The sequence below is a fragment of the Haliaeetus leucocephalus genome, unplaced genomic scaffold (genome assembly GCF_000737465.1).
Source record: "Haliaeetus leucocephalus isolate CR32 unplaced genomic scaffold, Haliaeetus_leucocephalus-4.0 Scaffold306, whole genome shotgun sequence".
NCBI lineage: Eukaryota > Metazoa > Chordata > Aves > Accipitriformes > Accipitridae > Haliaeetus > Haliaeetus leucocephalus.
The window spans coordinates 5,792,318-5,808,585 of NW_010972742.1; the positions used below are offsets into that span (position 1 = coordinate 5,792,318).

The 16,268-nt window shown below is 44.2% G+C and overlaps 1 protein-coding gene across 1 annotated transcript in view; it reads right to left on the minus strand.

Annotated features, from left to right (window-relative positions):
• PKN3 (protein kinase N3) overlaps nucleotides 1-8,547 on the minus strand; it is a 16,141-nt gene extending 7,594 nt beyond the window's left edge. Inside the window, exons 1-12 of the mRNA XM_010571120.1 lie at nucleotides 8,304-8,547; nucleotides 7,592-7,740; nucleotides 5,945-6,074; nucleotides 5,680-5,831; nucleotides 5,102-5,297; nucleotides 4,600-4,791; nucleotides 4,239-4,348; nucleotides 3,593-3,736; nucleotides 2,551-2,626; nucleotides 1,446-1,588; nucleotides 1,100-1,119; nucleotides 222-336 (exon numbers count right to left, since the gene is read on the minus strand). Of these exons, the coding sequence (XP_010569422.1) occupies nucleotides 222-336; nucleotides 1,100-1,119; nucleotides 1,446-1,588; nucleotides 2,551-2,626; nucleotides 3,593-3,736; nucleotides 4,239-4,348; nucleotides 4,600-4,791; nucleotides 5,102-5,297; nucleotides 5,680-5,831; nucleotides 5,945-6,074; nucleotides 7,592-7,740; nucleotides 8,304-8,547 (1,671 nt within the window). The remainder of the gene's footprint in view (nucleotides 1-221; nucleotides 337-1,099; nucleotides 1,120-1,445; nucleotides 1,589-2,550; nucleotides 2,627-3,592; nucleotides 3,737-4,238; nucleotides 4,349-4,599; nucleotides 4,792-5,101; nucleotides 5,298-5,679; nucleotides 5,832-5,944; nucleotides 6,075-7,591; nucleotides 7,741-8,303) is intronic.
• Between the last annotated feature and the right edge of the window lie 7,721 nt (nucleotides 8,548-16,268).

The following is a 16,268-nucleotide window of genomic DNA, read 5'->3' on the forward strand; positions in this document are numbered from 1 at the left end:
AAGGAAAAAAGGGGGGGGGGGGGAAGCAGGGAAACACTTTTTGGAAGACTCCATGCCAAAATAGCTCACTGGATTCTGAATCCCTGGAGATCGGCCAGCTAATGAGGAGGTGCCTACCTAAAGTATAGTTATTTCTCCAGTAATAAACAAATAAGAAGAACTGGGCCTTGAAAGAATACCAACCAACAAAGAAAAGCCTCCCTATTAGCCCAGACGATTACCGGAGAATCTGCAAGTGATGGTGTTGATTCTTTGGAGCTGGCCATCAGAAAAAGGCGTGGAGGCTTGGGTGGTGCTTCATCAGCAAATGTAAGCTTAGCAGCAGGAAAGTCACTGTATTTGTAAGACAAAATTGAAGGAGATTGCCTTAGGGCAGAACATTGTACACAGACACCTTTATATCACCTTTGCTATGTTAGTTCAGTCCAATACACTGGACAACAGGACTCCCTGATTCACACCACAAGTCTGTGAAGTATCAACAAGACATATGCCCTCCTAAATGAATGAAAAGAAAATGAGCTATTAAGTTGGTGATGGTTAAACTCACGTTTCAACACTAACTCTCTGATGCTATAAAATTAATGAAACATAGGTGTGTAGAAATAAGTCACTATGATCAAGAATTTCAAGGAAGTCTTGATTTTAATAGCAACACACTAATTGACTCGAATTTTTTTTTCCTGTTCCAGGTCTTGTGAATCAGTGGGAATAGTCTCTTAGAGAATGACTAATTCCCTAAAAATTAATTCCAACAATGTTTAAAAATTGGGGGGGGAGGGGAATTATCTTCTATAGCATATTTAAAAGCTTAGCTACGTACCTTCTGAGTGCTGCATTATGCTAGTGGTTGGGGTACATGTAACCTCATGAGAGAAGAGTGCATTTTTACCACAACAATTACATTGTGACCTTGCATAGAGTTCAGTTACTATACTGGCGAAGACATTTAATGAGTGGAATTTTCTTTCCTTCACAGCGCAGAAACAGTACATCTTTCTGTGTATATAAAACAACTTTTGAAAATCTGCTTTTGGGTTGTTTTTTCTTTGTATCACAGTGTTTACTTATCACCACTTTTATGCCCACAAATCTTACTGCAGAGGAGAAAAAAAGCTGCTGAAGTTTCCCTGGCTCTGGAACACACTGCTTGTTAGGACAGCAATTCTGGAAATCGGTCCAACTGCTAACAATAAATCAGAGCTAGCCACAGCGTACTGAACACCCCACTAAAACCACATTGTTTCAGGCAGCACTGACTTTTCTTAAAATCCTCAATTAAGTTCCACAGATATATTTTTATAGTATCTTCCTCCACCCTAGTAAGGTGCAACAGAATTTTAAGACCTATCCTACACCCATTCCAGAATGTAATCCAGCAACACTCAGAACATGACTTACCTACTCAATTTGGACACTGAATCAACATGACTTTGCGGGGAAACCGGAGAGAAGTCTGTGTGAATGGGATCATGAAGTGGGGGACTCAGAGTGCTCATGGAACTACATGGAGGGAGGAAACTCATCATCAGGCGACCCCAAGCAGCAACATTTATGTTCATTTGAGGAGCTCGGAGAAACTCCTTCCCTGGAGGAGTCAGAGTCAAAACACCAGTGAGATTACAATGCACAAATTACAATCTCATGTACTGTTAAATTAGCATTTTCACCCAAACACCGGTGGGTTACTCAGAAAGGTAGCCCACCCTAGGGAGAATGGGCTTTTTTTCAGGGAAGAAAGTTTAATAGTGACGATGATGAAACAGATCCACTATTTCACCTAAGTTCAGTTCCATGTAATATAATATCAGGTAGAAGTTGCATAAAACATTAAAAATTAATTTTAAGTCAGGTTTTCTTCTATTTCAATACTGCCTTTTAATCATGCAGCCTGTTAACAGAAAGTTTATGAAAATGTCTTAAAAAGAGTAAAACGTTTGGGATGTTTTCATTATTTTTACTACTTCCTGAAGAACGTAAATATAAAATCTCATTTATCCCCACTGCCAGGAGATCTCAGCATGTAAAGTCTTACCTTATTCAGTTCACAAGAAAGAATTTGCAGACAAAAAAGAAAGTATGCAAGTTATTCCACTCCCTCAACTATTAATCTGAGATGCCAGCTCTAAAGACTTGACAATCAGTAGCCTGTTCATGCATAGTCTTCTACAATTCAGAGTTTTCCAGAAAACCTTCCAATATCTGTTCATCAGTAACAGCATTGCTGGTTAAATTAGTAGAGCTTGAGTCCTGAATCTTGCCAAGAAGTCCGTTAAGTAACTAGTAATTATATCTTCCTAACGATGTTAATTGTGAATAGAAACACTGCAACAATATCACATTACACACCATGCTGCAGCCAGGCTGCCTGCACTTTTTGTGACTGAACAAATTTTCACATTCTAATACAGCCCACCTACTTACACACAGTAATTACCAAGCATTTTAACGTCTCACAAATTTAATGGGATAGGAGTGCACACCAGCCTGCTTGTGCAAACCCCTGCCCTCACCTACACACCCTAGATAGTAAGTTCTTCAGCAGCTTACCTTTCTGTTTGGGGAAAATGCGCTTCTGTCGCTGCAGTTTTGGCTTTCTCTCAATAACAGGATTACAGAACATCACCTGTCAGAGAAGCAAAGGGGATTTGTCAGGATTCTTCATTTACACTGTGAACATGAACTTTCGCAGATGCCTGCTCTCTCATCAAATTCTCCATTCATATCTGTTTGGTAAGTTAGGAGTCACTCCCACAGACTCCAGACTGAGTTACTCTAGCTGCACCCTCTAAATATCTGTTATTTCAACTGTGGTTTTAGATGTTGAAATTTTCTGCTGCCTGAAATGCAGGTAGCATTTAATGCAGAATTAAGACCAATTCATATCCCAAACAAAATTAATCTAATTTGTAAAGCCATGCTTAAAGAACACAGCCATTTGTAGGGGAAAAAAGGTCTGTGGCACAGAAGTAAAAACAAAAAAACCAAAAACAACCCCCACAAAACAAAACCACAAAAAACAAGAAGGCAGGGAGAGGAGACAAATTTTGGTATGCGAGGTCAAGATCCTACTTTTGGAAAGATAACCATAGGAACTTTCATCACAACACAAAGGAGAAAGTACTACAGCTTTTAAGGGATTATCTGGATGATCTCTTCATTGATGGTACTTCAAACTATTATTAGCCTCAGAAAGATGATAAAATAAGCATACCCAGAGGGAATTTGGATCTCTGATTCTACAGTGCCTGTGATTCAATTTTGACCATTAAGCCATATGTTTAATTAAAGTGTCACTGATGACTCATAATGAAAGCAAATAAAACCGAACGGATTTCACAGCACACACACATATAATTACAGTGGAGCAGCTGAAGAGTCACTCCAGGCTATGGCATGCGTACATCTATTATATCATGTTGTTCCTTATTCTTATATGTGATACTGATGCAAAAGGATTTCAGGTGTCATTCTACCCTTCTAGACTATTGCTCCTTCCATTCCTTGTATCCTGGGTTGAACAACTGCTTTCAGGGCAGGCACCCTAAACACACAGAGTTCTCTGAAAAAGAAACAAAGCTTACATTTATACCTCTGCAAAAAGCATTCCTTGGGGTTCGAGTGAGAGGCACATCCCATGACGTTCATTATCAAGGAAATCATCCAAGCGTAAAAACTTCACTGCACATAGTTCTCTCCAGTCTCTCCAATAAATTGCAATTTCTAGCTCACGAGACTGGTGGGATGGGGGAGGGGGGGGGGGAATAAAAAAAAAAAAAAAAAAAAAAGCAGAAAAGTTACATACTGCCCCATGCTCTGGAAATGGCACACACACGCTGTTGTAAAAAAATCAGTAAACTAAACAGTATGCATAAGAAACTTCTTTAATCCTTCTGTTCCATGCTTTCTCTGATGTTTTCAGATCTTCTTAGCTAGAGACCCTCTTGGAAATGGCTGTCTTGGCTCCCCATTTCAGAAATCCCTCTGAGAGCCACTTTGCTGGTAAGATGAAATAAAACTGCTCAGATAAGGAGAGAAGGACAACAGATGCTGTTCAGGCTGAATCTCTGCCAGAGATGCACTGCCTTCAGGGGAAGACTAAGATAACTGGCACATAAAAGGACATGGGGACAGCAGCAATACACAGTTGAATGAAGTGGAATGGCAGCTAAACAAGCAAATCAGGTAAGGTGAAATGGAAAAACAAATACAGCACAGGCAATCTGTGGCAGACTTACCCGGTCCAGCTCAATGACAAAGCTCTGGTCCCATGCCTGGTTATTAACTGGTCCCCAGTTTGTTTGGCCAACAACTTTATTGTCCACTTTGAGCACAGCAAGGACCTCATCTGGACAATGAAGAAAACATGGATTATAATCTTTTACCAAAGTAAATCTCTCATGCTGAAGGTGAATATCCCAATCAAATGTAATTTCCAGGAGAATACTAGGAAGACCAGGTATAATGCAATTTATTCTTAGTTTTGCAGAAACCAGGTTTCTTATAATTACACTCATACCAGGCTAACCTAGTACTGTGATGAAAAGCCCCCAGGCTCCCATACGCCACTCACAATTCAACAGGGAACCCCATACTCACTACATGGCTCTTCATTCCGCAGGTACTTCCCTGCAACACTACGGCCATGAATACCCAGGCCAACTCGTGTTCGGGAAAGGGACCTCAAATCACTTGGGCTGCCACAGATAGGAGAAGAACTTGTCATTCGGGAACGTCCTGGAACATTTTCCAATAGATCCTGACACCCCATCAGTCTCACTTCCAATGTTCCTGAGGAATTTTAGGAGAGTAAAGAATATTATTATGTAAAAGGTAAAGTGATTCCAGTCAGCCTGTCCTTACAGGAGTCCAAGAATTTCTCAGGTTCATGATTTCTGGGTTAATAGCTCAAATCTACCCCAGGTTAATAGACTGCAAATCCATATGATCAGAAAGCTCTGGCTGGCCTACGAAGACATAAGTCCAGTTCCTAGAAAATCAAATGTCCATATAACAAGAGGCGTTACAACAACAAGAAGAAATGCAACTCATTTTTCCCTCTGTCCTCCTCACAACAACATGCCATGCAGGATTTATGTACCTGTAAGGGCTGTAGGTTTGATAACTGAAGTGGGTTGGATGCTGCCATGCTGAGCTCCCAGGGAGGAAGTATTTACAAGTTCCTGCTTGATGAGTGCTCTTTTTGGGTGATCAGGAGAAAGCTCACTAAGCTGACGTTCCAAGGACAAGCGCAGCAGGTCAATCTTCTGAGAGGACTCTTGCAAACGACCCTGAGCCTAGCAATATGAAGTAGAACAGAAAGCAGGCAGAAATTTTCAATGTACAGCCTCAGTCCAGGCAGTATTAATCCTTTGTGAACTACTAGAGCAAGCTTCAAAAAAAGACCAGGTAACATCTTACTAATAAAAGAACAAGATGAATTATTTTCCCATAGATCCTGACCAACCCCATCAGTGTCACTCCAGATGTTCCTTAGAAATTTCACCAAAGCAAGGAATGTTATCCCTAGAAGGGAAAGTGATCCCAATCAGGCTGTCCTCACAGAGAGACAGGAACTTCCCAAATTAATAACTCTTGGTTAACTCTACTCATCCATGCAAAATCACTAATGTTGAAGCATGAAACCACCCTCTCAAGAAGGCCTGAACAAGTGCTTACCTCAGCCAAAAACTTGCGATCTTGTACCCGACTCCCTCCTAGGATCTTCAGCACATTTTTTGCCCCCTCAGCTACAGCAGCTTCAATGCGCAGGTGATGCCTCAGCTCCTCAATACGCAGCTCCAAAGCACTGATGGTGGTCCCAATTCTCACTGGCCATTTGGGAGATAAAATATGGTGAGGATAAAAATTGACTGAGTATTGTGGATCTTAGGGCTTTGGCTGCATCTATTCTGGGTTGTATCAGTTACTTACAACACCTTACCTGCTGGATCCACTGTATCTTCCATCCCTCCCGCTGACTGAGATACTTTCACAATGTGCATGCGGATTATTTCAATCTTTGTCTTGCTGTCCTGAAGCATCTGCTGAGCTGTAGCCAGCAGCTTCCGCTCCTGCCAAAAAGAAAGCATATGCAGAGAGAGAACCATGCTCATTAAAAATGGATTATGATGATGTGTTCACATAGGAGGATGAGGTGGTACCCGCAAGGTGGGTCATAAATGATTCTGAAATGGCATACATAAGCAGTTATGTAAAGGAGACACTGCTGAGGATGAAGGACTTCAAGATCACTATCTCCATTTGCAGAGGGAAAGGACAGGTCGAGGACATGTCCAGTTAATACCAAGCCTTGCAGTCACTGAGACTTGTGGTTCACTGGTTAACCGTGCTTACAGAGTTTTGCAAGCAGAGGTTTTGCACAAATGAAAATATCACAGCCCTGTACGCTGCTGGTCTTACTGAATTAAACTTCATAATAAGCTTGGATTTTTTTTTTTTAATTATCCCTTGACTTTTAAATACAATTATGCCAAACTCAAAAAGTAGGATGAATATAAAACCAGTAAACCTCTGAAAATTTTTCTCACATAAAGAGATACCACATGCTGTGCTCTATCCTAAACAACCTAATGATATCAAAACATCACACCAACACAGTGTACAATACCAATGCTTTTTTAATATTCTTTCCTCAAGTCAGTGACTGAAAGTACCTCTTATACCACCGTTACTACCTTCCCAGGCTTGGAACAGTTTTTCTGGAGATAGCACTTCTACCACACCACTTCCTACATGATACTTTTCTCTGGCTCAAATCTGCCTCTAATCTAGAGTCACTATAAGCATTGAGGTTAGATGCATTAACACCTCTATGTTGGCATTCAGCCAGCTAAGTTAAGCATCTAGACCAAAAAAGTAATGTAGAGTCTGTAGCTGGTAGGGAGAGGTAGGTCTTTGCAAAGGGCCATTCATCTGTTCGAGAATGATAACACAAGCTACTCTCTAGGTACCTAGCACTTTCCACTGAGACTACAGAAGGATTTACATGGCTAAGTTAAAACAACATGATTCCCAACTCTATCATTAATACTACTAAGCAACGTTCAAGAGCAGAAGTACAATCAGCACCTGCTATTTAAGAACTGCCAAAAGGATCAAAATTGCCAGACTATGCCCGTCTGTCTGGTCTAATAACTCCCCTCTCACAGTGATCACCACCAGATGCTTCAGAAAAGGCACAGACAACCACATCATAGGTCAAAGTGGAATAAACTACACTTTCAGAAAAGCATTTTCCTAACATCCAGTAATTATAGATTGGATTAAGTTCTTGGCAAATGAAACATGCACCATCCAATTCCTTTTTGATTCCTGCTAAATTCTTGAAATCTGTAACATGTTGCAGTAAGTCTAATGCTCAATCACAGTATTGGTTGTCCTGTGCTTTGGTTGACATTCTGTCACTATGCTGAGAACCAAAATGCAGAGCTAGGATTCAGTCAAGCAAGCTTCGCAAATCAATTTCTTTTACACACTAATTATCAGAGAGAGTTCTTGTGTATGGACTTTAAATAAAAATTTTGATCCGGGAATCCATGTTCCCAAATGGTTGCTTATTCCTGCTTACCTTGGATGTTGAATACATTTGGATCATGTTCTCAGCTCCTTGTTTCACTTTCATTTCAACATGCAGCTGCTTTTTCAGAGCTTCAACCTTTCTTGTCATGGGGTCCGGGTTTCTTTCCCAGAGACAAAGATCTGGAGATACAGATCCATCTGCACAAACAATACAATCAATACCACTAGTCATCTTTTCTCGTATCATTTCACTGGGTTATAGATGGGTAACTCTATAAAAGAAGGTCAGGCTATAAAATAAGGTACAAAAAGGTCTTGTCTACAAAATGGACTGCAAAACACTATTTCAAATGAAACTCAAGCTCATATCTGTAAATATTTCTTAGTTTATCAGTGAACATGTCCTAACAAGTAGTCTTCCAATTTTATACTCATTCATCCTGTAAGTTGTTTGGATGTTCAACTGCCCAGAAACTCTATTGAAATCTCTTCAATTCCACCTACAGCCTACTCCTGAATATTGCCCATGCTCAGCACTCTCAGCTGGTCTTCCCCTTACATTGATCTCTCATATCGCCTCCGTTCACCTTTATTGCCCCATTCTCAGCTTTTTACTGCACGGATCATTTAATCAGCTAAATACCAACAGAAGAAACTCCCACTACTTGTGAGCCCTCAACAGAAAAATATATCAATTCAATATATATAAATATTGAAGCACTATAACAGAATTTTCCTGTCAATCATGACCCAAGACCTACCTGTCTTACTCTTCTCTTTGTCTGTTATTACAATCCTTGCATTAAGCTCCTGAAGTTCCCAATGCAGTTGCTCCAGTTTTCGGTTGGAAGATTTCAGCACATGCTCTATATGAACAAGATTCTTTCTGTCTGTTGTTGCTTTGCGCAGGTTTTCTGCTCCCTCTTTAATCTTCAGTTCTTTCTGTATAGCGCGGCGAAGTAGTTCCTTCTCACACTCCAGTTTTTGCTGGAAGCTTGGATCCATTAAGTTCACACCATTGCCCAGCTGCAAGAGACAGCTGCCCTGCAATCAAGCAGCATTGGGCAAGAGAATTTCAGATATAACACAGTTCAACCATTTTTATGATATAGCAATACCCTCATAAGATTCCACTCCTTCATTTCATTTAGAAACTGGTTCACGCAAATTCTGAAGCCAACCTTTTCACCAAATTTTCAAGACCAGACTTACATTTAAATTGTAGAGGACAGAACACAACTTTGATCTTAACATGCCTTAATTTGGTTTTAAACCATAATGGAGAAAAACCTTCATCTTACTCGTCTCCTTGTTATTTAATGTCTACACACATCTTTGTTATCCAAGTATCAAAGCCCAGCCAATATTTGCCCTTGTTCTGATCAACATTAACTTTTACTAGTATGATGTAGTAGATACAGATTTTTATCTGAATATGTCTTGATGCCGACTGTTCAAAGACACATCCCGACTAACCTGTTAGAGCTTTTTAGGAATGTCACAAGCATGCATTAACTCTCAGCTGTTACCCTTGAAGAAGAAAAATGTAAAACTTACAACTATTTCTACAAATGAGCAAGCAAAAGAGTAAGCTCAAATTTCTGCTGTATCTGAAAAGGGAACCAGACTGTTGTCTCAGTCTCTATTCTGTTTATGATTTAGAGGCAGTAAGGCCACTTTAAAACATTGATTCTTTTGAGTTGCATTAGTAGCATTTGAGCTTGTTCTGGGCTTTGTTTTACATAATTTTCAATACTACTTGTTCTAGTGATATATGCCTCATTAACAGCTCTGGACAGAGATGCTCTCTTTACAGACTCTGGACATACACAGTATAGGCAGTAGCAGCACAGGTATATCTCACTGACCAAGTAAGGACTGAACTCAGACAGGAGCTGTGAAAGCTTTATCCATGAGGATGCTACCTAACACCTTAGCAAACAGATTCAAGCAAGGGGTTACGCTTTTCTCTTCAACAGGAAGAGTACCTTTAAGGCATTCAGAGCAATTAATGTATTAATAACCTAACGTTAATGACTCATCATACTCCCTGCTTAAATGCAAAAGAAACGGTTGCACAGTCAAGCTCCACTACACTAACCGATTTAATGTCACACAGCATGTCAGTGACTAAAGACAGAACTCGGGAATCCCAACTTGCTTTCACACTCTTTAATCAGTTGACCACATTTCCAACAATAAACCACACTGGTTTTGTGTTACTTGCATACATTACTGCACTTTAGTAGTGTGCTCTGCATCCAAAGTCTATGCTGCTCACACAGAAACAATTATTTAATCGTATTAGTATATTTTGTTATGCACTTCAAAGACCCAACCAAACATCCTCAATCAGTTTTTGTTACCATTTCAGTCTAATAGCAAAATCATTAAAGAAGAAGGAAAAAAATCTATTTTAAAGTTGGCCTAAAACCAAGTTGGGTCTGCAACAGATACGCAATAGCCAAAATAGGAGTTGTTCAGATTTGTAACAAAACAAAAAGGTTCAGATTAACATCCTTATTCCAGGAAGTTCTCGCCCAATTAGTAAAGCCAGGAACTAAGCCAGAGCTTTGGAAAATGTCCAAAGTTTTGTGAGGAAGAACTTGAATCATGGAGTTCCTGAGTCACAGGCAACCTTTACCAGCTGCAAGTTGGAAAATCAGAAAGCTCTTTATCGAGTATGTAGCAAGTGACTATAAGGAGGTCACTGGTTGCAATTTTCATTCAAATAATTAGAAAAATCATACAGATTTATCTTCTATCCAAACTATGCAAATGGGCATAAGCAATCCACCCCCTGGATCTGCTCAGAGCAATGGAATGAGTAGTGGTGCAAGAGTAATGCCGACAATGGGTACTGAATACAGACACCTGGCTATTGATTCAGAGAACAGGTACAGTCTTGGCAGCTCTCAGGTCAATTTTCCTCCACATCACTCTCTGCCAAAAGCTAGTCTGAATACCAGTTAAAGCACCATGCTAATTTTCTAAGTGTATTTAGAATGGGAGCATGGTATGTTTTCCCAGATCCTTCTTCCCCTCTATGGATCAGAGTGCCATAACATTAACATTGTTTGCACCAGGAAGACAGAATATTCTATTATTGAGAGGATGGGAAAGCTGAATTTGCATTTGGGTTGATCTGTTTTGCATTCTCACTCAGGAATTTTGGTGGGGTGTCAAGATAATGCCACAGCCCATGCTACAGCTGTTCTTGGGTTCCCAGGGAAGGTCAGTCCTTCAGGGTATGTCTTCAATGCAATCCTGAAACACGTTTACGGCTTGCAGAGAAATACCCAAGCTAGCTTAAATTAGCTTGCTTTTGGTACTTGTAGCAGGGCTGCCAGAACTCACCCAGGGCTTCCGCTAGACTCATGTTGTACCAAAGCGTCTAGACTGCTTCCTAACTAGCAAAAATTTCAGCAGTATCAAAGCTGCACTTAGTCCTTTGGATTGCAGCCCAGAAGATCCCATCCCCTCAGTTGTTACGCCCAGCCTGGCAATGAGCTTCACCTGCACAAAGCCCAGAGCAGACCTGGCCCTTACAGTTTCACCGCTGACACAGAAATTGAGTTACAATTCAATTTAATGAGCTAGCGATCCCCCCTGCAGACCACACGCATTCACCAGGACATTTTAAATCACATCTTTCACAGCAACTTCATGCCATAGGGATGAGGCCTGCGTCGGACAGACTCATGCTAACCCCATTCACCCTTTATGAGAAAAAGCCACTGCAAGGTTTGGAAAAAGGCAATTGCAACCCTGTCTGGAGCCAGTCCCCTTTCCAACTCCGCGTTACACAAGGGCTGGCAAGGGTGGAAAGCAGCGAGCCCAGCGGGCACCGAGACAGGGAGAGCCCGGTCGGGCAGCAGCGAGCACTCTTTGTGCCGGTCTCTCCATCCCTTCTTTCCCAGATTGGGCTTGAAACGCCTCAGGGAAAGAGGGCAGGGCATCTCTCCCACTCCGGGGAGCTTATTCCAGAAACGAATGTTTTTCCCAGCACGGAGGCTGGCTGCCCTCCCCCGGCTCCCGTGTGCCAGCCCCAGCAGCCGCCTCGCCTCCCACACCCCCTCGATGCCAAGAGGGGATTTCCCCCGTGGGCACCAGCTTGGCCCAAAGCCCATTGCCGTGAGGCGAGGAAAGACATTTTTAGGGGCTCCCACCCGCTTCGCACAGCCTCTCCCACCTCCCCGGGGCGCGTCCACCGCGAGAGGCGGAGGACACAGCGGGAAGCCCCGCTCCCCTCACCACCGCCCCCTCGCCGGGACGGGGTCTTCCGGCGGAGCAGGGAGCTGCGGTTTCCCGGAGGGAAGACGGAGGGAACCCCCAAAGAGCGGAGGGGGCCGCCCGGGAGCGGGGAGCCCGCTCGCCTGAGGCGAGGTGAGGCGCGGCGCGCCCCGCCCGCCATGCTGGTGCCCCTCCGAGCCCTCAGCGCGGCGCTCACCTGCGGGGTCCCCGCCGCCATTGCTCCGCGCTGCACCGCCAGCAACCGGCACTTTTTCAAACTTCAGCCTTCCCGGGAAGCGACGTGCCGCCGCCAGCGCCCTCTCGCGGGGTGCGGGCCCGGGAGAGCTGCCGGCGGGCGGCCCTGAGGGAGCGGGGAGCCTCCCCTTCCCCACACGCCCCCCGGCCCTGCCCCGCGGGGTCCTCGGCCGGCCGCGGTTCCCGCCCCTGTCAGTCAGGAGGTCGTCCCGCTGCCTTCGCCCGCCCTGAGGGGAAACGGGCAGCCGAGACCTGGCGGCGAGGTCCCGCAGCGCGCCCGGGATGGCGGCGGGAAGGAGAGAGGCGCGACAGGCCGGACGCTGAGGAGACTGAGGTACCTCCCGCTTCCCAGCGTGGACATCACCCTCCGCGTCGGGCTGCTGGGGAAGGAGAGGCTTTCGGGGGTCAGTGTCCTTTGTAGGCACAAAAATTGTGGGTTCGTGCCAAAAGGACGGTACGGGGACATACACGGTGACAGATCTCCTTAACTGGGGCCCTGCTCGGTTCCTGACACCTCCTCTGGGAGCTGGGCATTGTGAGAGAAAATCCCTGCAGCTGGCCCCAGCCTGGGCCCAGTTTGCTGAGTCGATCAAGTGGTTTCCAATTTTAGTTCTCCAGATTGACTCATAACTGGCGTTTTTTTGTAGGAGAACAAGCAAACTGCAACTCTCCTTTAGATAGGATGCTTCCCTGGAAAGGTCTCCAGTGCCGGTTTTTGACTAACTTTTTCTCTGCAGAACTGCCCCTCTTCATGTAGGATCTGGGGTTCAGCTGAATATTTGAGTGAAAAAATAACCCAAATGCATTGGCAAGGCTGGCAGTAATTCCCCAGCTATCATGAGTGAAAAACCACCATGCTGCTGTACTGGCATCGTGTCATGTAGAACTGATAGGCAGTATGTCATAGGCCCAGTGTTTAAAACAAGTGAAAAAGATACTTACTGCTTTCAGGTGGTAAAGACCACCACTTGTAAGATCCCTCCTTAGCAGTATTACACAATGTTATTATTGCACTAATACGCTTTTTCAGTCCTGGAGCAATGCACAACTTTTGAGTCAGAAGGCATCCAGAGGTGATAGTATTCCCACATACAAATTTAGAAATATACTAATAAACAGAAATGTTTTCCTTTTATTTAATTAGAACAGTTTTTCTAGCATAAGCATTTTGTAAGTGATCTGCAACTGAATAATTAGTAAAAGGAAATCACCAGAAAATTTAAAATTTAAATCTAGCTTAACTGAGTTGAATTAATAAAGCCTTAAACTTCTATAAAACCTTTGAACATGATCCTGTTGTTAATAAAGCAAGTGCATTAGATTAATATAAACCCTTCTGGAACCTGTTGCTATTTGTAACATGGTCCAGGCTCAGTTTAGCGTTTAAGGAATTACTTTAATTAGACTGTTCATTCGGTGGAAATACTGGAAAGGGGAAAGTCAAACTAGTAGGTGTGGATAGAGTTTCAGAGGAGCAGGGACACTACCATACCTCCAGCGGACAAAGCCTGTCCCAGCAGACAGGGATCAAGGCTGTGTTTGGCTCGGTCAGCTGGAGAGAGGTTTGGTGGGAGCCCTCGGTGGCAGCGGAGGTTGGTTTGCCCACCGCTGCCCTTGGGGTTCACGTGAGGGCTCCCCCTTCTTTCCTTCAGGTCTTGTACCCTCCAGATGAGGCAGGGGGAGGGCTGGGGGGTCAGTTCAGGGAGCCTGGGCAGCTGGAGCTGTTGGCCGAGGACCATCTGGCTGAACGAGCTCCCCAGCCTGGAGGGATGGGGCTGGTCAGTGGCTGGCCCTCAGAGCGCGGGTGATCCCGGAGGGGAGGAGGATGCCCGCTCTGGTTTTGCGGGCCACCGTATCCCCCCTGGTCGGAGATGTCGCTGGCTCCCCAGCATCCCAGCTGGCCTCAGCCCATCCCACGGGCACGGTTCAGCTGTCCCCTGCAAATCCTGCGGATAGAGGGGGCCGGTGTGTGGGATCAGCAGTTCCTGCCCACTCGGCAACCTCTGTCCCACGGGAATATGGGTGTCACAGCTGGGAGCACGACGTGCCTGTCCAGCCCTTCCAAGATCTCGCAGGGCACAACTCCTCCGGGTGCCGGGGATGCTTCCGGGCCCGGGCCAGCCCTCCAGGTGCGGCTCCTGCCTAGGTAGTGTCATCGCCGGGAAGGGGGAGCGTGTGACCGGCCCGGGGGGCGGGCGGGCCGCGGTTTCCGAACCGCGGCTCGGGGCGGTCCCGGGATCGAGCTGTGTGGTCTCTCTCGGGCACCTCCCGGAGCGAGTGCTAGGGGGTTGAGGCATGCCCTGCCGTCGAACCGGCAGCCCCTGTCCTCCGCTAAACCCGAGGAGCAGGGATGTGTGCGGCAGCGGCTTGTAGACGAATTACGGCTCCAGGAAAGCCTCTCGCCCTTTTGCCTGAGGTTATACGAGCGCTAAAAGGTGGCGGGGGGGGGGGCGAAAAGCACAGGGGAAGGATGCCCTCGCTTCCCGGAGCCCTCCGCCTTTCACCTTGGCCAGCTCTCCCGTTTTACGCTCCTTCCCAGCCAGGGAATACCCCTCCCGGGTCGGCAGGCAGGAGCACCCAGAGGAAGAGCTGCTACAGCCCGTGTCGGGTGCTGCAGACATCCTCTCAGTAGCAGCGGGGCTGCCGCAGCTCCCGGGCGGCACGGTACCTCGGAGAGCTGGACCCAGCAGGCACGGCTGTGCCTGGGCACGTAGGAGTCACACCGGCTCTGCTAAGGCTACTTAGCAGACACCGGGAGTTACGTCTTACAGGACTCCCTGCACTACAGTACATTCACTCAGAAAAGGTGATGATCAAGAGAAAAGTCTTAGAAGTTTCCATTTTTAATCCAGGAGAGGGAGGGCAAGAGATTAAGCATAAATCCATTCCCTGGAAGAAGCAAGCATCTTGTTCCAGAGGCACTTGTGACCTCCTGTCACTCTTATCACACTGGGCACCTGATATCCATAAAAGAGAAGCAAGCACTATCAACCTGACCCATGACAGACGATGCCAAGTTTGGGACTAATAACTGATTCTTTTGAAAAAGACTCTTAGAAATGGTAACATCAAGTAACAGTTAAATGTACTTTAATTCCTTCAAACAGAAGGATAGCTTGAAGGTACATCAGAGAAATTATTTCATTGATTTCAGTCTCAAAAAAAAAAAGCATGGCTTCAAAATTCAGGAACAGTATCCAATAAACAAAGTACTATTGTTATGCACCTGTTTTAGAGTGTGGTACAAAGAGAAGCTTACAAATTCAAATAAATGGCATAAATGACTGAGAAATCAATTCAGATAATGCTTGTTTACAGGGACAAAAACTATGGTGACAAGTATGAATAAGCACACAGATAATCTGTTTAAAAAAACCCAAACCTTTCTAACTGTATTTACACACACGGATATATTTGCTTTCCTTTGGCACTAGAAATTACAGACAAAAGATTCCATTTTATAGCAATTAAAATAAAAGTAACCTTTGAGTCATTTAAGTCGTACAGCCCCAGCACAGTAGCTTCACCTTTATTAAATTGCTGTCAGCTCTATATTCTAAACCCTAGAAATTCAGGCCACAAAGCCCAAATTCAGCTTCCACCTGTGACAAATTTCACTTGGCAGGATTAACTGGATATGAGGAGCTCAAGCAGCAGTGGGGAATTAATGAGAGATACAGACAGATATTTAATAAGAGTGAATCTCCCATTCTTATCAGAGGTGGACATCTACCTTTAAATGCTCTTTATATGCATATACAAATTAAATCAAGTAAAAATGGATGCCCATTACATATATTCAGCCAAATTAGACATGAAGTGAACAGTCAGAGCACATGATGGCCATCTGTAGTATTTCTTCAGTGTTGCAGAGAAATGTGTTAATCCCTATTCACTTCCATTGCTAGAAAAAAAAAATAAATTAAGATTACACTTAACAAATATGGTTTATTCTTTTAGCACGTTAGTTTAGTCTTTAGCCGTTGCCAGGAGTAAACCCTTAAGTTTCACAGGAAATTCAGTATTATCAGTACAGTAGCAAGAGTGTTTTGACACCCTATAAAATCCTAAGGAATGTGCAAGAAAAATCTCAGAAGTAGCATTTAATTACCCAGACTTCTCATTTCTTGTTCATGGTATTTGACTTTACAGAACCTGAAGATTTGATTACTTTCAAAACAGTTTTTATAGGTCTTCTGTTAGTAACCAACAGGGGTGTAACAACAATGGCACAATAT